Source organism: Hyperolius riggenbachi, chromosome 7 (genome assembly GCF_040937935.1).
Source record: "Hyperolius riggenbachi isolate aHypRig1 chromosome 7, aHypRig1.pri, whole genome shotgun sequence".
NCBI lineage: Eukaryota > Metazoa > Chordata > Amphibia > Anura > Hyperoliidae > Hyperolius > Hyperolius riggenbachi.
Window position 1 is genome coordinate 178,144,556 of NC_090652.1, and position 26,014 is coordinate 178,170,569.

General features: G+C 45.4%; 1 protein-coding gene across 6 annotated transcripts in view; it reads left to right on the plus strand.

The window, feature by feature from the left end:
* The window catches only part of WDR75 (WD repeat domain 75), a 669,401-nt gene that overhangs the window by 347,112 nt on the left and 296,275 nt on the right, over positions 1-26,014 (plus strand). For all 6 annotated transcript variants that reach the window (XR_011022770.1, XM_068244930.1, XM_068244926.1 and 3 more), the window contains 2 exons: positions 3,795-3,975; positions 19,039-19,133. Coding sequence is in view for 5 of the 6 variants with exons in the window: in XM_068244930.1 (XP_068101031.1) it covers positions 3,795-3,975; positions 19,039-19,133 (276 nt within the window). In the remaining variant the exon portion in view is untranslated. The remainder of the gene's footprint in view (positions 1-3,794; positions 3,976-19,038; positions 19,134-26,014) is intronic.

Genomic DNA, 26,014 nt, shown 5'->3' on the forward strand with positions numbered 1-26,014 from the left:
ATCTGTTGAGGAATTTTTTCAGGCACAGATTACCATACTGGACTGCTTTGACAACAGGTCGGAGTGGTGGGAGGTAGTCAAAAGACGTGTTGTTGCTCTTTTCAAGAACCTAGCCAGGAAAAGACAAATTGGTAAATATGTTGCTTACCAACGATTGAAGAAAAGGCTTGAAGTTCTTGTTTCGGAAGGCGGAGATCATGGGGAAATCTCTGAGGTCAAGGCTCAACTTAGGCAGCAACAGTATGACCGTCTGTCCTCTCTGTGTTTGGAGAGGGATTATGGCAAATACCACTTGCCTGATCCCTATCTGAATTGCAGACAAGGTGCAGCCCTTAAAACGGTCAGTGGTCTCAGGGATGGATCGGGTTCAGTGGCAAAGTCCAGGCTTGGAATCCTATCCGTCGCTAGAAGTTTTTATGTTGATCTGCTTGGGGAAAAGCCAATTGACCAAGCGAAGATGGAAAGCTTTTTGGTCTCAACTCCAGGTCTGGGTGATGCAGATGCTTCTGACATATGTCTGACAGAAGAGATCACCACTGAAGAAGTAGTGAGAGCTATTGATAGTCTCACACCCAAAAAGACACCTGGTCCAGATGGGTTGACGGCCGAGTTTTACAGTGCTTTCAAGTCATTTCTGGCACCACAATTGGCAGAGCTCTTTAATCAATGTCTTGCTGAGGGTGAGTTACCACCATCCATGAGACAGTCAGCGGTGATCCTTTTGTCAAAAGGCAAAGATCCTGAGATAATTGAGAACTGGCGCCCCATCAGTCTTCTCAACATCGACAGGAAGATTCTGGCAAAAATTTTGTTCTGGCGATTGTCTCAGGCGACGTGTGCTTTCTCGCCACCAGCACTGCTCGATTTCAGGAAAAAGTACTTTCTCAGCACTTTTGGCTGTCCGGGAAGTCCTGGAACGTTGCAGGGCTGAGGGCTGGGGAAAGTATTTGCTGGCACTGGATCAGTCTAAAGCCTTTGATCGGGTCAACCATAAGTACCTATGGAGGCTACTTTGTGTGTACGGCCTACAGGGAGGTTTTGTTGATTGGATTCGTACTTTGTACAAAGGGGCAGAGAGTTTCATGCTTATTAATGGCTGGGTTGGCAAACCTTTTGAAGTAAGTTCTGGTGTGCGTCAGGGTTGTCCGCTGAGCTCCCTCCTGTACGTATTTGCTATCGATCCTTTCGTGAGAAGGTTGGAGAGCGGTGCGCTCAGTGGAGTTCCTGTGGGCATCCCTGGTGTCTCACCCTTCAGGGTTGTGGCCTATGCTGATGATGTGACTGTGGTGATCTCTAAGGCAGAGGAAGCAGAGGTGGTAGTCTCGGAGATTGCCGAGTACTCAGAAGCATCAGGCTCACAAGTCAATCCAGACAAGTGTGAAATTTTCTGGATGGGGAATGATGGAGAGAGCTTTGTACTTCCTGGCTCCTTTCCCGTGCCCCAGCCGAAAATCAAGATTCTTGGCATCGAATTTGGACCTGGTGACTATGGTCATCAAAATTGGGTTAGTAGGCTGAATGATGTCAGCACCAAAGTAGCACGATGGAAAGGTTGGAAATTGACCTTTAGGGAAAGGGTGGACCTGATCAAGAGCCATCTGGTTCCAATCCTCTTATATGTCAGCTATGTTGCAGTTTTGCCTCAATCTCTGTATGCAAGGATCTGTGATCTGTTTTTCCAGATGCTCTGGGGAAATAGATTAAACATCATGCGTAGAAGCATCACCTACAGAGCCAGGCGGGAGGGTGGCATAGACATGGTCAACCCAATTGTTTTCTTTACTCTGATTTTTATTAAACACAATCTTGGTAATATGTTTGCAGAGAACCCACCTGACTGGGTAGGCATCTTTCGGACCTGGTTTGGGACTTACCTCAAGAGTTGGGAAAGTGGTGGTTCAGTGAAGAGACTGGCGTCGCGTCGTGACTATCTTCCGACCTATGTTGTTATGTGCTTGAGAAAATTAAGGCAGTGGGGATTGACTGTGGAGGATATCAAATCGGTCGAGAGGCGTGTCCTTACGAGCCGGGTGGTAGACTCATACTTTCATGAGCCACTGTACCTGAGAGATTGCCCAAGCGTAAAATTGGAGGAGGGTTTGCGACTTCTTAATTCACCGCGGATTCCAAATAAATTGTGGGATATTGCTTGGCTCTCTTTTCATGGCAAGCTTTACGTTAGAAGTAATGTAAAGTGCTTGAAGGTGGAGGCACGTGGATGTCCTCGTGAGGAGTGTGGTGGTGTTGAGGAATCCATGGACCACTTTCTACTTCATTGTCCTTTTAACGTTGAAGTGTATAAACAGGTGGGAGGAAGCCTAGGTATTCCCTTTCTGGAGCGTCTAAGTTACGCAGAGTGGGCGTATGGAGCATTCAGACACCACCAGGGTTTTGATTTATGCACCTTATACTTAGTCAGCTTAGTTGTTAGGCAGCACACATGGTTGGCACGGTGTCAGGTACCACTTAGGCATAAAACCATTCCTGTTCAGGTGGTGGTAGGCAATATTCTGGGTGAGGTATCTAGGATCCGGGACTTGGAGAGGCGTAGTTTGGGCAGAGGTGCCTGGGTTCTTGCGTGGCAGAACATCAGGCCTCCTTAGCCTATCTCCGTCTCTTATGGGTGAGCTTTCTGTTTCTTATCACCCTTTTCAGTTTTTTTGGTTTTTTTTTCATACCTTTTTTGATGATTGGCCGCAGACATAATTAGTGGAGTTATCCCTCCAACTAACTTATGGGTGTCTTTGTTTGTCCTGTGTTGATTTTGATATTTTTGTCTTTGTTTACCCCTCCTGCATAAATGGCAGAATGAGTGGTTGTTGTTTCTGGTGATTGTCACTTGTTGGGTGTAGGTGATGGATTCATGTTTCCTGGTGTCCTGTCTGGTTTTGAAGGTAGATTGAATGAGTATTCTTCTGCTCAGGGAGTTTGTGATGTGGATAATTCATCAGCTTGTGTAAATAGTATTGTTGCTAATACATTATGTATAGGATATACAATGTATATATCGATTATGTATGTTTTGCTTTTGTGATCCTTGATCACGAATATCATTATTATTTATTGTATTGTATATTTTGTATATATTTTTTCAATAAAAATCAATGTAAATAAAAGCTGTTTTTAGTTTTGTTTTTTTGTTTTTTACAATAATGCCTCTTGTACATAGTCTTATTATCTTTTGGGAGACACCTATGACATTTCCCGTAAAAAAAAAATTACTTGCTGGTTGAATAAAAGTAACTTTGAGTCAAAATTTGAGGTATGAATAATTATGGGCAGCACTGTATATGCAGCTTGCAATTGATCCAGTAAAAAGAAAAAAAAAATCCAGCCTGCATAAAGTTTTCATGAAATTTACATGCAAGCCAGAGTTATTTGGATCTCATTGACACCTCTAAACTGCAGTCTAAAGAGATTGCAATAGTTTTCTTTGTATCTGTGAGCCAATGAGATTGGCTCACATTGATGACCTGGTCAGGAGCCAATAAAATTGGCTCCTGACAAGCTCATGGAGCTCTGCTGGCATACCAACAGCAGAGCGAGTGAGCTGCGGCAGGGAGAAGACAGCGGTAAGAGCGTGAAGCCGGTGATGAGTGAAATCTATGCCCTCGCCTCCAAACAGGGCGTAGATTTCAATCACTACTGTCTACAATGGGATAAATAGTATTGTAAAAATAATTTTTGTATTAACTGGTAGCCAAAATGGGCCAGTACTTTACTAACTCATTTGCACAAAGTAATTTTCACTTTATTTGCTATATAATTGCTTTTATTGAACTTTTTTTTTGCAGGACAGAGTATTGGATGGAGATGTGATTTTGTAGGAGGGTATCACGGAAACAAAGCTATTGATTGCTGCTTCTCTGAAGATGGCTCTTTACTTGCTGTTGGTTTCGATGAAATTATTACTATTTGGGAAGTTAAAATGTGGAGATTACAATGGACAATATGTCAACCACCTGGAAAGATAAGGTTGGTGTTTACAAGATTGACATAACAACCATACACTTTTCTACCTTTTTTTTTGACAGTAAGTTTTTATTGAAAATCTTTAACAAATTGCATTAACATGAAAACAGTCTTATGCGTTAAAGTGAACCTAAAATGAGGGGGGAGGTGTTGGGATATAAAAATGCCAGTGCCACTTGCTTATGGAGTCCCTCAGGGTTCTGTGCTATCACTGTTACTCTTTACAGTCTACATGCTCCAAGTGGGCAAAATAGTCCAGAACTATGGCCTAGGATACCATTGTTATGCAGACAACACTCATCTTTACCTGTCCTTCAAGCCTGGCACACAAGGCCCATCAGCATCTATCAATGCCTGTCTAGTGAAATTACAAAACTGGATGAACACCAGCTGGTTGAGGCTGAACTCTGACAAAACAGAGAAACGCCAGCACGGCAACCAATTTATAGTATTCCTGTAGCTGCTGTGAAGGAGACTAGGGGGAGAGCTTTGCTGCAGATAGGGAAAGTGTTAGTTAGGCCTCTGTACTGTGTCCACACTGTGTTTCTTGCTGTTAGTACAGAGTTATGAGCACCCAAAGAGCCCTTCTAAGGGCTTGTACATAGGTTTTATTGCTATTGTGATATCGCAGTTCTGTGTGTCTGATTGTGCACGTTGCACCACTGACTTTAGTTGTTTTTAAGCGGTGTTCACACACTGCTGCTACTGCAGTACCTTGCACAATACCCTGCATCATAATAAGTGCTTTTTTTTCTCTATTGATATTGTTATATTGCAGTTCTGTGTGTCTGACCCTGCACAGTGCACCACTGACTTTAGCTTTTTTAGAAACGTGTATCCACACTGCTGCTACTAGTGGTGGTACAGTAACTTGCACAATACACCTCATCATGGGTTTTTTTTCCTCTTTTGATATTATTTGCAATTCTGTGTACAGGGCACACGTTAGCAGTTGGAGACCGGTCTTCTGGTGGTCATAGTGGTGTACAGACTACATAACCTGATAATCCTTCACCATCACTACTGGCACCCACCATATAGGATCCGACCACTACTGCCCCCTGTATTGGTCTTGTATTGTTAGTGATTGTTGCAGATAGCATTACATTAACCCTATCGGTCACCCGTTCTGTGCGGAGCGAACCAGTTCCTCCTAACTGGCAGGGTATTTTGAGGGGATATTTTAATATGGTAAAATAAAAAAAATACAGGCAGAGGCAGGTCACACCGCAGGGTTCTGCTGTTTTCCTGTGGCTCTAGAATAATGCCCTGTATTCAGGGGCCATTATATTTATTGTCCAGCGCTGTGTAATATGTTGGCGCTTTATAAATAATAATAATAATAATGTACCCTGAACTCCCAAAATGCTGAGAAAGTACTTGATTGGCTTACACAACAGCACACCCCATCTTCTACTGCTTCCTCTCGGATCCTTGACATACACTCCTCCTCCTGCTCTGATTCGGGCACCGCACGACTTATCACTTGCCCCACCACCACTAGCACCACAGCTGCTTCACTTGATGTGTCAGAGGAGTTATTTACACATCAGTTTAAGGAAATTAGTGATGCGCAAGCATTATTGCCAGAGGATGGAGATAAGAATACACCTGATCCTAATATGTCTTAGTCAGGTGACATTACACACATAGACGTAAGGTGTCATGATATAACCACTGCTGCTGCCTTTTGTGAGTTGTCAAATGCAAGTAAAGCAGATGACGATGACGATGTGTCCATAGATGTGACGTGGGTGCTGGCAAGAAGTGATGAAGAGGGGAACAGTTCAGATGGGGAGGCAGAGAGGAGGAGACAAGTTGGAGAAGGGGGAGCTTGCAAGGAGCTAGTGGCACTGGCAAACAGCATGTATCAGCACCTGGGGTTAGCCAGCCAATACGCCCCTTCAACTTCTTCTGTTACCACCACTAAAATGTCGTCATCCCAAAGCTCACCAGTGTGGCAAATTCTTTGTGTGTATGCCTCTGACAACAGCAATGCCATTTGCAACCTGCGCCATAAGATTCTGAGTCATGGGATGGCCAATTCCCACCTAGGTACAACTGTTTTGCGAAGGCACCTGATCTCCCGTCACAAACGACAATGAGAGCAACGCAGCGCACAAAGTCAAAGCCACCCTCCTCCTGGTCCAGCTTCTTCAGCCACATCAACCTCTGTAGCTGCCACCTCCTCTTCTCTCACCCTACTCCTCCTCCATCCTTTTCACTATCGTCCTGCTGCTGCTGTGCCCTTCTTTACTACAACTCCACACCCCCAGCTCTCCAGGGCCTCTTCCACATCTCAGGTACGACTGTGTCACGCACTCTTGGGGATGACTTGCCTGATATCCGAGTGTTACATCGAACAAGCACTTCCTGTACGCTCTGAAGTCACAGGTCGATCAGTGGCTGAACCCGCACCAACTGGAGATCGGAAAAGTGGTGTGCGACAACGGAAGCAATCTGTTAGCAGCATTGAAATCAGGCAAGTTAACACATGTGCCCTGCGTGTCTTATTGTCCAATGCTTTGTCTCTGAAGTACCCAGGCTTTCAGGACGTCCTCAGGCAGTCCAGGAAGGTGTGTGGCCGTATTAGACGTTCATACACGGCCATGGTGTGCCATGCTGAGATTCAGAGGCAAAACATGCCAGTGAGGCGCTTGATGGCGACAGCCTGACTCGCTCGAATTCCATGCTCATGATGTTTGAACGCCTGCTCCAACAATAACAAGTCATCAGTGAGTATCTGTATGACTGTGCTAGGACAGGCTCCGTGGAGCTGGGGATTTTTTTGCCATGTTACTGGACACTCATGCACAGTGCCTGCAGGCTCATGCGTCCTTTTAAGGAGGTGACAAACCTGAAACCTGGTCAGTCGCACCGAAGTCGCCATCAGCAACCTCATAACATCCGCTTTCTTCCTAGAGCGTGCCCTGCGAACCGTGCTGGATCAGGCCATAGTTCAGTGGGACCAGGAAGAGGAAAAGTTGTGATCGCCATCATTACCAGAAGGAGTCTTGTTGTCACCTGCTGTACCTGTGGCAAAGCAGAGAGAGCAGTCTTAAGGTGGCCATACACTGGTCGATTTGCCATCAGATTCGACCAAAAGATAGATCCCTCTCTGATCAAATCTGATCAGAGAGGGATCGTATGGCCACCTTACTGCAAACAGGTTGTGAATCGATTTCAGCCTGCAACCGATCACAATCTGCGGAGCTGCCCCCCCCCCCCCCCCCTTCATACATTACCTGTTCCGGCCGGTGCGAGTCCCCGCTGTCTTCTTCTCCGCTCCGGGATCCAGACCGTTCCTGCAGCTACTGAACTTCCTGTCCAGGGGAAGTTTAAACAGTAGAGGGCGCTCTACTGTTTAAACTTCCTGCCGGGACAGGAAGTTCTGTGTAGCTGCAGCCGGTCCGGAACCCAGCGCGGAAAGAAGACAGTCGGGACTCGCGCCGGCGGAGCAGGTAATGTATACCCGCTGTATTGCGTCGGTCGTCGGGCATTCGAACGCCGCTATCGACGCACTCCCGACCCGCTGGCGATCGAGAAAAATCTTCTGCACGAATGGATTGACGGGAGTCGACGGGAACGATCGATTTCGGACGGAAATGGATAGTTCTGTCAGCGGTGTGCGCGGCAATTTCACAGCCGTTTCGATCACTGTGATCGAAACGGCCGTATATCGGCGGGAAAATCGTTAGGTGTATGGGCCCCTTTAAGATGAGGCGTCAGAGGAGGAAGGTGGGTTTTTGGAGGTGGAAGACCAACCTGAGCAGGCATCTCAGGTGGGTTACTCGTCACCTTCGGGGACCCTTGGTATTGTACGGCACTGGGGGAAGGAGTTAGATCTTCAATGACATCAGTGAGGATGCGTAACAGGAGATGGCTATCTAGGCATCCAATCTTGTCCTAATGAGGTCTTTCATGCTGTCCTGCCTGCTGAAGGAACCCTGTATAAAATGCTTCAAGGAGAAGGCCCTGTAGTGGGTGGAAACGCTACTAGTCCATCACTATAAGCGCAAAGTGGCAAAAATGTTACCAAATTACCAAAAGTCAGAAAGGATGCAGCAGTTGTAAAACAGCCTGCAAAGTATGCTGTACACTGAGTTTAATGGGGATGTCACAGCAGGGTGGAATATAACCGACGAAGAGGTGTCAGTAATCCCCCTCCCACGGCCACGCCAGCAAAGACAGATCACTTTACCGATGTGTTGGTGACGGCGGACATGCAGAGTTTTTAGTCCAATGCATCGCCACAACCCTTCGTGATCCACCCTCAGAGAACGCCTTGACCGTCAGGTGGTGGACTACCTGCCGTTAACTGCTGATATCGACACTCTGTGGAAAGATAAGCCCTTGGACTACTGGTTGTGCAGGCTTGACCTATGGCCAGAGCTTTCACAATTTGCCATCGAACTTTTGGCTGGCCCTGTTTAAAGCGTCCTGTCAGAAAGGAGCTTCAGCGCAGCAGGAGGGATTGTCACTGACAAAAGAATTCGCCTAGGTCACCAGTGTTGATTACCTGACCTTTATTTTAGATGAATGAGGCATGGATCCTGGAGGGTTATTGCATGCTGGAAGACGTGTGACTCAGTCCCCACACATCTGTCTTTTATCTCTGCACACCGCATGCTGCCGATTACTGTGGTGCACCTCCAATACCACTGCAGGCTGGGACGCCGCTCGATAACCCTCGTTGTCCACCGCCCTCACTTCCGCATCTAGACTCCGCCTTACATGTTTCGTCGTAATGACTCATCAGACCCGGGACCCGGATTTGTAGCAATTAATGCTGTGTAGCAGACCCGGAAGTAGCGTGGAATGCAGTTAATGTGCATAGCCCTGGTAGGACATGCGTACTGTTTACTTAGCTGACACCCAGTGAGGGAGGGAGGATCTACTCAGGGGGAGGGTACGCCAGGAGGATACATTAGCTCTCATTGCGCATCTGACTCTTGGCTTCTGATGAGTCAATACGACAAACAGGTAAAGCGGAGCCTGGATGCGGAAGGGAGTGCGGTGGACCATGAGGGTTATTGACCAGTGTCCCGACCTGCAGCGGTATTGGAAGTGCACGTCAGTCCGCGGCAGCAGAGGAACTACAAGTGCCAGCCGGTGCCCAACTGAACGGGGGAGAGCCCGTAACCAAACTCTGTGCTGGAAATTAAAGAGCGCAATATGTGAGTGCAGTAGGTTTTTATACTACAATAAATGTTTACGGTTTTACACTATGTGAGGCATTTGTTTTGAGGTCATGCTTTTATGGAGGTCGGAGGCAAATCTGCTCTGGTTGATTAATTAAAAAGGGAAATTGTATGGTGTCAAGCTTTAATCCTGTATGGAAAACAAGAAAAACAAAATCGAGAGCCCCCAATAGTGTATTATTGATAATGGTGGATAAATTGTAGCAGCAAATTGAAATATACTCACAAGTATGGGTTGCCAAAGTTCAGGCAACCACTATATGTACATGAAGAGATATTAGACCTGTCCCCACTCAGGTTAAGAAGTCGCTCTCCACAGAAGGAAACATGAGTGTGCACACCCATCCACCAGGTGCATCACAATAGCGTACAGAAGTCACAGAGGCGCCAACAGGATAAAATATCATAAATTTAAAACAACATAAGATGGGAGGTAAGGGTGGACTTAACTCTCCAGGACGAACACTATTCTATATGATCAAAAATTTTAATTCTTACTCTGTGCTTTATACACACACTTCTAAGTCACTCCTGTTGTTGTATTTTTGCCTGAGAAAACGGGCTTGAGACCCGTGAAACGCGTTGCATATTTTTGGAGTAAGAATTAAAATTTTTGATCATATAAAATCGTTGTGTTTGTCCTGGAGAGGCAAGTCCACCCTTACACCCCCCCCCCATATCTTATTTTGTTTTAAATTTATATTTTATCCTGTGAGCGCCTCTGTTACTTCTTTAATCCTGTATGGTGGGGGATGGTCTGAAGTGTCCCAAAGCACTACTAGACCTGAGTGGAGGTCTTGGAATCTGGTGAGTGTCTGCTCACAGGGTGTTGGTGGAGGTAGTAGGAAGTTATTTAAGAACTTTTGAAGACCATAGACCTACTTCTAAGGGCTCGTTTCCACTAGCGCGGCGTGCGTCTCGTAGACGCACGCCGGCACTGAGCGGGTGGGCGGGATCGCAGGCGATTCCCATCAGCCGTGCCATGCACGGCTATGGGAATCGCAGCCTCCGCCGCGAACTCTGTGGGGGTTTCCGGCCGAATCGCTACTGCAAGCGATTCGGCCGGCGGCGCCGTTATCCCCTATGGCAGAGTTTCCCCGCGCGATTTGCCTGCGGGGAAACTGCGGATTCGCGGCCGTTTCCGCGAGAGTGGAAACGGGCCCTCACAGATGTGGATTGTGATATAGACATTTGATGTAGCGTTGCTGTTAATCTTGCCCGCAAAGTGATGGTTGTGTATGCGCTACCTTCTGAAAATACATTTGTATATAAACAATCATATGCACAGCCAAGTCACAGCATCTCTTGTCTGTGTCACTTATCAGGGTTGCAAAAAACATTTTTTTTTTTTCAAAAAAGTGTGTATGCCATGACATGATTCTGGCCTCTGCTACAGTGGCTGCAAATAAAAACAATTAAAGAAACCTTTTTGTATGTAAACCTGTACCATCATGTCCAGAGGGAAGTCACCGCATCTCTTGTCCGTGTCACCACCACAGCTGCAAAAAAACAAATTTTGTATGTAAAATGTATATGCCATGACAACAGCGTTCTGTCCTCTGCTGCAGATGTTTATACATGGCCACGGCGCACCTTGCTGAGATTCAGCGGCAAAACAGCATGCCAGTGAGGTGCTTGATTTGCAGCAGCCAGACTCTCTGCAATTCCACGCTCATCATGATGTTTGAACACGATCGAGCCATCGATGAGTATCTGTATGACCTGCATGCTAGAACAGGCTCTACAGAGCTAGGGATTTTTTTGGCCGCTTTACTGGGCGCACTTCATAAACTAATGCCCCTTGCAGTTGTTTGTGGTGTGGTAAAAGTGGCGTTTGGTCTGTCAGTGTGAAGTGGGCCTAACCCTTACACTACCTGATGGACCTGTACACATGCCGGACGTTTTAAAGCTGCACTTTATTCCACAAATGTAGGAATGTTCTGCCCTTTAGAGATTGAAACACGACTCTGCATTAACTACATAATTTTTGGTGGGACTTTTGCCATGGATCCCCCTCTGGCATGCCACGGTCCAGGTGTTCGGCCCCTTGAAACAACTTTTCCATCACTTTTGTGGCCAGAAAAAGTCCCTATAGGTTTTAGAATCCGCCTGCCGATTTAAGTCTATGGCTGTTTGCTGGTTAGTGAACTTTTGCGGCAAGTTAGAGTTCACGAAAATGTATTGTTCGGGCCATCCTCAGTACTGCAAACTCTTCACTGGTTGCTAGTAAAATGGAGAATCCATTTTAACCCCCCAGGTGTTCTGCAGGATTTCTGTGCAAAAAGTGGTTCAATTAATTTTCATGAAATGTTTGCCTGCAACTTACTAAAATCTGCCAAGCAAGGTTCTAGTATCCATTTTGAGTACAGGTAGTCCCCGGTTAATGAACGAGATAGGGACTGTAGCAATGTTCTCCCCAGAAATTTTTTCCAGCCGGGTGGCGTGAAAAATAGCCAGGTGGGGTGGGGTGAGATGAGAGAATGGAAGGTCGGCGCTTTTCTGCACAACTCTGCTTACAACACAGGAGGAGGTGAACAGATGACAGCCGGGTGCCCACCAAAACTAGCTGGGTGGAGCACCCGGCTAAAAGAGCCTGGGGAGAACACTGCTGTAGGGTCGTTCTTAACCTGAATCTGTTCTTAAGTCAGAACAATGTGCTATATCTATCGCCTGTACCTCCTATGTGCCTCCAGTGTCCCCCTCTGTGTCACCTCTGCTTTCTGTACCTTATACAAGTTTAAAAGCCATTTTTTCTTTGAATTGTTTTTAATATCGATTTTCTCAAAAACTACAAGTCCAATGTAAAAAATATTTTTTTGTAAGTCGGGGACTACCTGTATAATAAAAGCTTACAATACAAAATTATGTCAATTATGTCAAAAAATTAAAATTTCTAAAATAAACGTATTAATCACAAATAGAAATATCCTCCATAAATATGGATGAAAAAATAAATCTACAGATGCAGAAATAAAACTGTCCAGTGTTTACCTTAAACATCTCCCTTGTGTGGTACAACAACTAAGGGCCAGTTCACATGCACATTTGCAAGTCATTTACCGATTATGCAAATGCAGCATTTTGATCACTTTTTTTTCCACTGTCTGGAAGCAGCAGGGTTTGGTCGTTCTTTGGGTCCATTAGTGCCGCACTCTTGTGTCCCCCTGCGGGATGAAAAATTATAATCACTGGTCCATACACATGCTGGTTTGAACTCTGAGTGGTGGACCATAACGACTGCCATGATGATGATGATATGGGGGGGGGGGGATGTGTGTGTTATGGGCAGACCAACGTGTCTTCATCGGCCACGCAAAGATTGCATGAAGATCCGGGATGTTGGGTTTCTAGTGATACCCAAGCACAGCACAATGGCATTGTTCTCTCTGCTCCCACCACCAGAAGCTGCTCCATTGCACGCGCTCGTGTTTCTCCGCCCCCCCCCCCTTCATACCAAAAGGTATGTGCGCAAAGGCTGATGACACGTCTGCACAGTGTTGTTAGCGCACTTTGGGTGACAACGCATCTGTTGCTATGCGGGGAGGGGGGCGTCTTGCAAGTGTGTCCTACGGAGCAGCTTCCAGTGTGTGGGGAGGGGCCAAAAACAGTGTAGTTGTGTGATGCTCAGGCATTGCCAAAGGTCCGACATGCCAGATTGTTGTTGGGCTGCTGTACACACTCTGATCTGCTGCCCAATTCTCAGCCATGGCGGTCGTTCTAGTCCCTCACAGCTAAGTTCAGACCACTGTGGAAATAAGTGTCATTCTCTGTACAGTATACAGTATATTAGATTCAAAACAGCTGTTTGTATAGAATCATTGAATTTTCTTTATGCTGTAATATGTGCAACAGACAGTAGTTGGTGCACATACTCCATTATAATTCTTTCCAGGCCAGTTTTCAGCGTGGAGAATCGTTAAATGAGGCTGACTCCTTTATACCGTTTGTAGCAAGTTTTTTTTATGAACAAGTCAGTCTTGTCCTTACCACCAGGGAGGCTACAACTAGGTGACTAGGAATGATCAATGATATGCAAATATTTCTGAGTTAATGCAAACTTATGCAAATACATTTGGATGAAAAAGTTTGTGCAACCTTGTTAATCGTCATGATTTTCCTGTATAAATCGTTGGTTGTTATGAGAAAAAATGTCAGTTAAAAATATCAGAGGAGACACACACAGTGATATTTGAGAAGTGAAATGAAGTTTATTTGATTTACAGAAATTGTGCAATAATTTTTTAAACAAAATTAGGCAGGTGTATAAATTTGGGCACCACAAAAAAAATGAAATCAATATTTAGTAGATCCTCCTTTTGCAGAAATTACAGCCTCTAAACACTTCCTTTTGGTTCTAATGAGAGTCTGGATTCTGCTTGAAGGTATATTGGACCATTCCTCTTTACAAAACATCTCTAGTTCATTCAGGTTTGATGGCTTCTGAGCATGGACAACTCTCTTTAACCCACACCACAGATTTTAAATTATATTCCAGTCTAGGGACTGAGATGGCCATTCCAGAACGTTTTACTTGTTCCTCTGCATGAATGCCTTAATGGATTTTGAGCAGTGTTTAGGGCCGTTGTCTTGTTGAAAGATCCAGCCCCGGCGCAGGTTCAGCTTTGTCACTGATACCTGGGCATTGGTCTCCAGAATCTGCTGATACTGAGCGGAATCCATGCATCCCTCAACTCTTGACAAGATTCCCAGTCCCTGTACTGGCCACACAGCCCCACAGTATGATGGAACCACCACCATATTTTACTGTAGGTAGCAGGAGTTTTTCTTGGAATGCTGTGTTGTTTTTCCTCCATGCATAAGGCTCCTTGTTATGGCCAAATAACTCAATGTTAGTTTCATCAGTCCACAGCACCTTATTCAAAAATGAAGCTGGCTTGTCCAAATGTACTTTAGCATACTTCAAGCAGCTCTGTTTTTGCTGTGGGCGGAGAAAATGCTTCCTCTGCATCACTCTTGCATACAGCATCTTCTTGTGTAAAGTGTGCCGAATGGTTGAACGATGCACAATGACTACATCTGCAGCAAGATGATGTTGTAGGTCTTTGGTGCTGGTCTGTGGGTTGACTCTGACTGTTCTCACCATTCGTCGCTTCTGTCTATCTGAGATTTTTCTTGGTCTGCCACTTCGAGCCTTAACTTGAACTGAGCCTGTGGTCTTCTATTTCCTCAATATGTTCCTAACTGTGGAAACAGACATCTGAAATCTCTGAGACAGCTTTCTGTATCCTTCCCCTAAACCAGTGCTGGTCAACTGGTGGGCTGCATCCGGCACGCCAGGCCTCCTGCTGCAGCCCCCCTGCCGCCTGCTCCATGCTGTGGCAGCGCAACTTTAAAAAAAAACAAAACAAAAAACCTTTCCCCCATGCTGCGGCTGCGGACTATAAATATTTACAGCCTCCCCCCTCATTGTCCCCCGTGCTCCCGCCTCTAACACACCTCAGATCGGCGGCAGGCAGTAAATAGGAACCAGCCACACCGGCGCGTGGCAGCCGCACGGGAACTTTAAGTGCTGGATGTGACTGATGATGTTACTTCCTGCATTCAAACTCACAGTGCGGCTGCTATGTGCCTGTCTGACTGGCTCCGATCTCCTGCCCGCCGCTGCCGATCTGAGGTGAGTTACAGGTGGCAGCACGGGACACAACGAGGGGGGCGAGGGTGTGTAAATATTTTAGCAAATCTGCGGCCAATCTGACTGCATTTTGTGGGCAATTCTGCGGCCAATCTGAAGGCATTTTGTGGGTACATCTGCGGCCAATCTGATTGCATTTTGTGAGCAAATCTGAGGCCAATCTGAATGTATTTTGTGGGTAAATCTGCAGCCAATCTTTGTGTATTTTGTGGGTAAATTTGCACCAATCTGAATGTATTTTGTGGGTAAATCTGCGCCAATCTGAATGTATTTTGTGGGTAAATCTGCAGCCAATCTGACTTCATTTTGTGGGCAAATCTGCGGTCAATCAGATTGCATTTTACGGGCAAATCTGCAGCCAATCTGAGTGCATTTTGTGGAGAATATGCTGCCAATCTGGTTGTACTTTGTGGGGAATCTGCTATCATTCTAATTGCATTTTGCACATGGTGGTTGTGTCGGTCTGCCGGCCCTCCACCATGTGGTCTGGAAAAAAAACGGCCCTCCATGCCCGCGAAGTTGGACAGCACGATGGTGAACAATCTTTGTCTTCAGGTCATTTGAGAGTTGTTTTGAGACACTCATGTTGCTACTCTCCAGAGAAAATTAAAAGAGGGAAACTTACAATTGACCCCCTTAAATACTCTTTCTCATAATTGGATTCACCTGTGTACGGTATGTAGGTCAGGGGTCACTGAGCTTACCAAGCCAATTTGAGTTCCAATAATTAGTTCTAATGGTTTTGGAATCAATAAAATGGCACCTGTGCCCAAATGTATGCACCTGCCTAATTTTATTTAAACAATGATTGCACACTTTCTGTAAATCCAATAAACTTCATTTCACTTCTTTAAATATTACTGTGTCTCGTATATAATATATTTAACTAACATTTTTTATCGTAATAACCAACAATTTATACAGGAAATTCATGACGATTAACAAGGTTGCCCAAACTTTCGCATCCCACTGTATATGCAGCTTGAAAATGGACCAATCAGTTTTAACCTGGGTGGGACGTGATTGATCCATTTTCGAGCTGGATATATTTGCATATAAATTTGCGTAAACTCAAATATTGGCATGTCATTAAACATCCCTACTGCAGACATTCAAGGCTCTAAACCACATTGGGCCCCAAGTACACAATGGATCCATTGAAACTATATGCACCCTCCGCTCTGCCAATAATAGAAATTTGGTTATTCCCAGGGTCCACTTAAAGGGAACCAGAGAGGAATGGTTTGTTAAAATAGAGAAAGGCTTTTATACATACCTGGGGCTTCTTCCAGCCCCATAAGCCTGGATTGCTCCCACGCCGCCATCCTCCGCTTCCTGGAACCGCCGGTACCGGGCCCGTCACTTCCGGCGGACGCGGCCAATTGTCCGCATCACAGGGGCTACCTCCATACTCGTACGCATGCGGCTGTGCAGTAGGCAGCCTCATGCGTACGTACATGGAGGGAGCTCCGTGTGATGCGGAGAATCGTCCGCCGGCCGACTGGCCGACTCGCGGCAATGACGGGACCTGGTACTGGCGGATCCAGGCAGCAGAGGACGGCGGCGTGGGAGCGATCCGTGCGTATGGGGCTGGAGGAAGCCCCAGGTATGTATAAAACCTTTTCTTGATCCTCTCTGGTTCCCTTGAAAAACATTTGGTGCACTGGCCTTTTCCTCTGCAGCCCTGACTCTATGGATCTCACTTCCATAATCAGTGTGAGGGGCTCCTTCTCTGGACAGCTTTAAAGAAAACCTGAACTGAAAATAAAAAGTAAAAATAACCATACACCGGTCATACTTCCCTCCCGTGTAGTCTACTACTCAATCTCTTTCTCCTCTCCTGAGTCCCATTTGTCCACTGTGATCAATGGAATTCTTCATCCTCCATTTTAAAAATAGCCATTACCCCATAACAGCTTCCTGGTCAGCACACTGTTAAACTGTAATATCACCCACTTGAACCATAGGGAAACATGGACATTACCTTGCACATGCAGTGGTAACTGACAGCTGCTGATCTATAACTGACAGCAACTGGTATATTTCAGTTCTGACAAAATATTGTCAGAACTGGAAGGGATCACTGTAAGAAGAAAATAGTGAGCCTCTGAGAGGGACTGACGGTGAGGTAAGTATGTAATATTCATTTGCACACACACACTACTCCTACTCCTCCATGATTATCAGCTTAAGAATGTGTAGCATAATTCAAGGTGATTTTTCCATGCAGCCTTCAAATTCCATCTCCATCCCTCTCATTGATTGCTCCCTATGTGCCTTCACTTCACTCTCTGAGCATTCTCTCTCCTCTCTAACCCCCAAATCCCATCTAAGCACCTGTTTTTCGGATCCTATTCCCCCCCATCTTATTCCGCAGCAATCCTTATCCTTCATGCTTGAACTGATATCGTTATTTAATCTATGCCTCTCCACTGGCATCTTTTACGCCTAACTCAAAATTATTGTTGTGACAACACTACTTTAAAAACATCTCTAGATCCCACCACATTCGCCAATTACCGCCCTTTGTCATTTTTCCCATTTGCATCCAAAATACCTGAATGCCATGTACATGCTGAACTAAGCCATTATTTATCTGCTAACTCCGTTCTTGATTAATTCCATTCTGGGTTTCGCTCTAATCACTTAACAGAAACCGCTCTACTCAACTGTCTTGATCTGTCTGTCATCAGTGTTTGATACTGTCGACCATACCTTACTACTACAGATACTTTCATCTGTAGACATAAAGGGCCTTGCTCTCTGCTGGATATCTTCATATCTCCCTGGAAGGACTTTCACAGTCTTATGCTGGATACACACGTTGCGTTTCCGCGTGCGACGCGGCCGTCGATACGCGTCTTCGATTATTTCCGAACATTTCCGAACGAACTTCGATGATTTTTAGGTCGAATGCCATGTAAAGTATGGCAAATCGACCTAATGATCCATCGAAGCTTGAATCGGACATGTCGGAAATAATCGAATCGACGCGTATCGACGGTCGCGTCGCACGCGGAAACGCAACGTGTGTATCCAGCATTACTCTGGCCAGGTCTTTTCTTCACATCTTTTGTCTGTGGGGGGTACCTAGAGGCTCTGTTCTTGGCACGTATTCTTTTCCGTCTACATGCACAGTCTTGGCAACTTAGTCCACTCATTTGAGTTTCAATACCACTTATATGCAGATGGTAGGAAACAAAGGGAGCGCTCTATAGTGCATTAAACCTTTAATGAAACTGCAAAAAAAAAGAATTACACTTGGACTGTATAGTGTCATAAATACATATAGCACCAATGTGCTAAGGACCTCCTTAGATGGACATACCGCCGCTCGTATCCTCCACTGTGGCCAGCAGCGCAGATTTTCAATCAGCTGATCGGGGGAGCTGTGGTGGAAACGGGCATCTTTTGCACAAATAGCTGTAGGGGGAGTGGGGACGGGGGACCCAGGTGAAGTAGGGGGGGGGAGTCAACACCCCCTCCCCACCGACCTCTGCCACCCCAGTCCTGGCTGCTTCCCCCACCAGTTCGGCTAAAGAGTATTTGCGGTTTCAGAACATTCCTATGAAGGACCTGGGGAGGGGGCAATGTGCCTGCTGCACTGACAGGGAGAGAAGGAGGAAAGCAGCTGTCCACTGTAGTAGCAGGTGGACATCAGGTGACTCACCAAATGAAAAGCAATAGAACCTCACATTCTATTCTGTGCCTGTCTTGCAGCTGAAAGATCCCGCAGTCTGGCTCACTTCTGCTCTCTGCCTCGAGCTTTCCCCACCCTCCACTCCGCTGATAGGAAGGAACTGAGGAGGAGGGCAGAGATGTGTCTCTGCATTCCGCACTGCCAACTGTAATGTGCAGAGGAAAGTGTTTCTGGTGTAGACCAAGGCTAATAACAGCTGGGGGGGGGGGGGGCATAATTCAGACGGAGCTGATAGGCTCTGGGGAGAACACTGAGAATAAAGATAGAGCAGGGACGGAACTTGCCACATGCCGACTAAAGTGGCTGTCTGATTAAGCAACCCACACTTGTGAATATAGTCTCATTTTCATCTACATCTCTCGTTTGATCCAGAGCATACTGCCCCAAATTGATGTATGGCTCACAGAGGTAAAGCAATGAACAGTGATGGCTAGCAAATGTACGCGGCTTAAATAATATACTTCTGCTCTATATTGTTTTATTGATATGTAATTACTTTGCAATTTATACAGGAGCCTGTGTTTTGGAAACCTGAGCTGTTCCAAGTATCTTCTTTCTTCAACAGACAGTGGATTCATAAATTGCTGGAATGTGCTTAAATGTTCATGTAAGTCATCCACTTTAGTTCTGTGTATTGTTTATTGATGAAAGTGCAACTGATTTTTACATGGAATATCTGTTTAAAGTTAAAGGAATACTATCGATACCTAAGTGTTCTAAAATGACAGTGTGCAAATAATGTCTAAGTAGCTGTGTAAACCTTTTCCTACTTTTCATGATAAATATCAGAGGCAAAAGCTGTAATTTATTGAGGGTAGGATTTAGCTATATTGGGACAAATTGCAGAAGGGGTGTCTGCTTCAATGCACAGCCGGAGTTGCATATCAGACTACAGAAAGCAAATATCAAACATATCAAACTCTGAAAGCAAAAACTGTATGAAAAAGCTGTGACAATTAGTTACATTTCCTCTGCTCTTTTCAGACACTTCAGTCAGAAACACAGGACACAGGAACTGCAGCTGTTGGGAGCTCTCTTCTCTGTCACACACAGAGCTACACATAGAGTTAACTGATCAAGTGTGAGGGGAATTTCCCCTCTCCTCATGGCTCAGTCTGCCGTCAGTTTTGGCGTCAGTAAAGTTTGAATGTATTTTGATAACAGTAAACAAAGAAGTTGCTACTAAAATGTATATACCAGTACTTAGCAGCACTTCCCAAACAATTCCTGTGTCAATTGAAAAAAAAATGTGAATCAATAGTATTCTTTTAAAGGAAACCAGAGACTTAGAATAAGAAAGCTTTGATATCTGAGCATGCATGGGAGGCCCTCACATCCGCAGAAGACCCCGACTGACGCGACTGAACCAGTTGCTGGTGCTGATTGCGGCTGAATGGCAGACCACAGAAGGACGGTGAGGGACTTAGATGTGCTTATGGGGCTAGAGGAAGCCCCGGGTAAGTATCAAAACTTTTTTAGTCCACGTCTCTGGTACACTTTAAAGGGAACCTAAACTGCGAAAGAAATGGATTTTTCCTTTTAAAATAATACCGGTTGCCTGACTCTCTGGCTGATCCTGTGTCTCTATTACTTTTAGCCACAGCCCCTCAACAAGCATGCAGATCAGGTGCTCTGACTGAAGTCAGACTTGATTAGCTGCATGCTTGTTTCAGGTGTGTGATTCACCCACTACTGCAATCAAAGAGATCAGCAGGCAACTGGTATTGTTTATAAGGAAACATCCATATCCCTCTGTTAAGGTTCCCTTTAAAGTCATGTTTGAGCTGTGTAGAACTTTATAAGTGCATCCATATAGACAAGCTAGTGGTATTGCCTTTGTTTTTTGTTTGTTAGTTTTTTGTTTTTGTTTTTTTTTTTTTGGGGGGGGGGGGGGGAGTCAAATATTTCCACACCTGCTGCCATATTTTTCTATGCGTTAACTTTTGAGTCCTTATAGTATAAGTATACAATAAAGATACAACTATACTATACAATAAAGATACCAACTAGGGGGAATGCGTTACTGGATTTGATCATTTCTAATAGACCAGATCATGTATCAAATGTGCAGGTTCAAGAACATTTGGGAAATAGTGATCACAACATGATAATGTTTGATCTGCAAGCTTTTTGTAATGTTTTTAAAATATTGAACTCAACACAAAAAAACAAGTTTGCCACCAGTTGTTGATGACGCTGCGTGGGCTTGGCATCATCAACACCAATCACCGGGGAACATGTAATAGCTGAGGGAGAAGCAAATCGGGGGACATGGAAGAGGACACTGGGGGCGCTATCGGAGGTACACGACGAGGGATCAGCATGCCAATGGTGATTATAGGTTAGCCAGGCATTGTTAGCCAGGTGTAGATAGCCAGGTATAGGGGCCGCAGCATAGGCTACCCAGGTATAGGTGCCACAGCATAGGTTACTCAGGTATAGGTGCCACAGTAAAGGTATAGGTAGCCAGGTATAAATGTTCCCACTATAGTTTGCCAGCTATTGGTGCAACAGTATAGGTTAGCCAGGATTAAGTGTCCCCAGTAAAGTTATTAGCTATAGGTGCAACAGCATAGGTTTTCATAAATGAGAGTCCCAGTGTTTGTGGTAGGGGACTCTATTATTTGGAGGACAGATGGGGTAATTTGTCGAAGAGACCGTGCATGCTGTACAGTATGTTGTCTCTCGGGTGCTCAGATTCGGCATGTGGCGGATCGCATAGACAAACTGATGGGTGGGGCTGGGGAGGACCCAGCTGTTTTGGTGCACATTGGTTCCAATGACAGTTAGTAGAAGATAGAAGGTCCTAAATAGCTATTTCAGCGAACTAGGAGACAAACTTAACCACCCTGGCGTTCTATTAAGATCGCCAGGGCGGCTGCGGGAGGGTTTTTTTTAAATTAAAAAAAAAACTATTTCATGCAGCCAACTGAAAGTTGGCTGCATGAAAGCCCACTAGATGGCGCTCCGGAGGCGTTCTTCTGATCGCCTCCGGCGGCCAAAAGTAACACGGAAGGCCGCAATGAGCGGCCTTCCGTGTTTTGCTTACTTCGTCGCCATGGCGACGAGCGTAGTGACGTCATGGACGTCAGCCGACGTCCTGACGTCAGCCGCCTCCGATCCAGCCCTTAGCGCTGGCCGGAACTATTTGTTCCGGCTGCGCAGGGCTCAGGCGGCTGGGGGGACCCTCTTTCGCCGCTGCTCGCGGCGGATCGCCGCAGAGCGGCGGCGATCAGGCAGCACACGCGGCTGGCAAAGTGCCGGCTGCGTGTGCTGCTTTTTATTTCGTAAAAATCGGCCCAGCAGGGCCTGAGCGGCAGCCATCGGCGGGGATGGACGAGCTGAGCTCGTCCATACCGCTAAGATGGTTAAGGTAAGGACCTCCAAGGTGGTGGTTTCTGAAATAGTGCCAGTGCCACATGTTTCAGCAGAAGGCAGCAGGAGCTTAGGGAGTTAAATAAGTGGCTGAGAAGTTGGTGCAGGAAGGAAGGTTTGGGTTCTTGGAGAACTGGGCAGACTTTTCAGTCAGCTACAGACTCTACTGTAGGGATGGCCTGCACATAAACTGGGCGGGTGCTGCTGTGCTGGGGAGAAGATGGTTAGAAGGTTGGAGGAGTTTTTAAACTAGCACCTGGGGGGTGCGGGTTGGAGCAGAGTAGATAGTCAATGGGATCCTGGGAATATAGAGGCTGGAAAGGGGGTTTTGGGGAGCTCAAAGAGTAAGGAGGGGACAAACCATAAGGACTTGATTAAACCTTCTACTGCTTCAGTATATGCTACAAAAAAGTAGTGTGTGGTGGTAATAATATAAAATGTATGCTAACCAATGCTAGTAGCCTTTCAAATAAGATTGGTGAACTGGAGTTGCCGATGAGAGATAATGACTGATATTGTAGGTGTAACAGAAATATGGATGGATTCTAGCCATGATTAGATGGTAAATTTGGAAGATTATAGTGTTTTTAGAAAAGATAGATCCAATAAAAAAGGAGGGGGGGGGAGGGGGTCTGTATGTTTAAGACTTCCTTATTACCAATTTTGATGGATGACATTGCTGAGGACCTTGACAGCATGTAATCTGTATGGGTAAGTGTTCATGCCGGAAATAAGAGTGGTCCATTGCTTATTGGGGTCTGTTACAAACCTCCACAAATAAATGAAATGGAGGAAGTGCAATTGTAGCAGATTAAAAAAGCTGGCAAGAAAAAGCGGGGTCATAATTACGGGGAATTATCCAGATATTAGCTGGGAAATTAAGGCCACTTTCTAGTAAAAGTGGCAGGTTTATATCAACACTGCAAGACAATTACTTAACTCAGATGGTTACCAAACCATCCAGGGGTAGATAAAGCAATGGTATCCACTGCTCAGTTGATTTGCAATGATGTGTTAAACCCTTAAAAAGGGGAGCTCAAGATGGTGGAAATTCTAGACAAATTACACTATTCCACTTGATCTACAAAAACACATTGTACTTTATTGAAGTCTGCGTAACAAAACCCCCCAATAACCCCCATAAAATGTGAGCCTCCAAGTGTTAGCAGCCTAACCATATACAGCCGGCCGTGTCATACACACTAGACATACATCCAATGTCCACACATTCAATTATTTTCAACTCCCGGGAGTAACCTCCAGTTGCAACAATTCTTGTCAGTGTGTGGTCATTGAGCTCAGATCCATATTGCACAGACATCATAGATTCATTCTCATAGTGAGTGTCCCAGTAGAAAACTCCAAGATATGGATTCCACTTGTATATGCACAAATGACAGTTCAACATGTGCTGCAATATATATTGCTAAAGGGGGAGTGGAGACTAGCATGCAGTAAACTTGCGGTGCCCGATGGGTTAATATCAACTCCTCACAGTTATTTACCAGCTGCAGGGTTCTATGCAATTTAAAGCAATGCCCGGAGGCACCTCCTCACGGCTATATTCCACTGCACAATCCTGTTTAAAGCAATGTGGTGCCCGAAGGGCTCTCACCACCTCCTCGTCTGTCTCTTTGAGCTCCCCAAAACCCCCTCTTCAGCCTCTATATTCCCCGCTATGGAGTCCTCTTCAAGCCTCCTCGGCTCTGACTGCCCGCTGTCTCCTCTCTACCCCATACGCTGTCACAGTCCATGCTACGCTGGATCTCTCTGCCTCGGAGCGGATGACCGACAACTGTTCCTTCTACTGCTGCCCTACACTGTACTGGCACACGCCCTGATAAAGTATTATTATAATTTTTTCTCTAACTATGCTTCCTGCAGTGTGAGATCTTGTGCTGCCATCCTGCAGCTCTCCCCATTCGTGTTGTGCCAGATCCCATATCATGTCCTGTAGTCATACAGCTCTCCCCTTTCATATCCTGTCCGGCAGAGGAAGGGGGTAACGCTGGAGAGGGAATCCGCTCTAATGTCAAACGCCCCCGCCCCTTCTCCTCCTCATAGGTGTCATGCAGGGGGAATTCCCTCTTACATCATCCAGCCTCCCTTGTCCTCCCTTGTAAGTAGCTTGACAGATGGAATCCCCTCTTATGTCACCACCCCCTGCAAGCCGCCCTTCTCCTACCAGTACATTGCGCATGGGCTAATTAAGCCTCATTTGAATCACTCGTGATTACTCGTGATTCAGGTCGGTGATCATCCCAGCTCGTTTAGACGTGCTAAGGGGGTTTTCACAGGCGTGCTAACAGTTAGCACCGCTTTGTGAATCAAGCCCTTAGTGTGTATGTGAACTGATAACGAGAGGGTTGCTTTTTGGCAAAAAAAAGTTTTTCCTGAAATTAGCAAGAGTGAATTAATATCAGTGAAGCATATGCGTGCCTGTCATATTTTTTTTGTGGACATTTGGTCAGTTTTATAAAGAGTGAAGCATTAACAGTGAAGCATATATATTTATGATTTTTTTTTTGGGGAGGGGGGGGACCTGTTCAGTCTCTTTTACACTGTGAAGCGCCAAACCTCTCTTAGTGTATGAGGATCATCCCAGCTCTGCCCACCTGCTGCACCCATTACCAGAGCCCCCTCCTTCCTCCTGAATTATTTTATCTCTCAGGGGATCTGGTAGTGAGATCTCTGTGCACCCGAGTTCCCAGCTCTGCACCCCTGCTGCACCCATTACCAGTCGTTCCCCTCCCCCTGCTGGATTCCCCTATCTCTCAGGGGCTCTGGTGGTGAGATCTCTGTGCTCCTGAGTTCCCAGCTCTGCACACCTGCTGCAGCTATTACCAGAGGCCTCCCCTCCCCTGCTGGATTGGTGGAGGGGGTCCATACTTATATACTAGCAGCCACCAAAAAGGTAGCCATACATAAAGTGATGACGGGCAGATTGAACCAACAGACAAATCTCTCTCTAATGAAATTGGATTACAGAAATTTCGGTATGTTGCCCATACACAGCAGGGCGATTCTCGATTGATTTCAGCCTAAAATTTCTTGATTTGATTGGTCTATTGCCCAGCGTCGACTGATGTATGGACACCCTAATGCTGTGTTGGGAATACACTAGTTGATCCTGGAAACATAAGTCTCAAATATGGAATTCACTAATCACCCCACATAACATTGCATAATCAACACAACTATGGTAAGAACACACTTCTAAGGGCCAGTGCACACCAAAAGCATTTTTGAGCGCTTTTCAGGTCGCCGTCGCTTGGATACTGCTGCATGTAGCATAATTTGGAAGCAATTTGTCTTTAATGAATACGCAAAAACGCACAATTGATCGACAATCTATCTAAGACACAGGTCCAGAAATCAATATTGCAAAAAACAAAAAAAACAAAAAAAAAATAGCGACTGCTATACCAATTTTTGTGTGAACTAGGCCAGACAGAGCTGGCACAAAGACAGAGCTGGCACAGAGACACAGAGCTGGCACAAAGACACAGAGCTGGCACAAAGACACAGAGCTGGCACAAAGACACAGAGCTGGCACAAAGACAGAGCTGACACCGACACAGTGTTAAAAACCCAAGCGGTTCTTGCCTTTTTCATGATTGCTAACTCAGTAAAGGACCAGCCTTTAAAGCATTGCTATCATATAAATCCGGCATAGTGGGGTCTGAACCCTCTATAACAGTAATAATAGATTGACGGTATACCTTGAAATGAATCAGAGCACTCTATATGATTTTATATTAAAAAAAAATTGTATTTGCTTATCATACAGCATATATACAAAATATGAACAGTTCCAAGTAGTGTTTCCTTCTAACAGTATTCCATCTTATCAAGGCCTTTATAGCCAAGCTTCATCAATCTTCTAAGTACATTCAAAAAAGAATATAACAGTTGTGTTATGTAGAATAAGATCAAACGTAGTCTCATCTGTATCAATAGCTGTGTATATAATAGCTGTGTAACTACTTGTTGTAATCTTCTTAAAGAAATAGCATACAAAATAGCTTCTAAAAAAACTTCTTGCTGACATCTTAACAGAACTTAATGCTGAAAAATGAATAAAGTAAATCACCAGAATATTAAGCATATTAC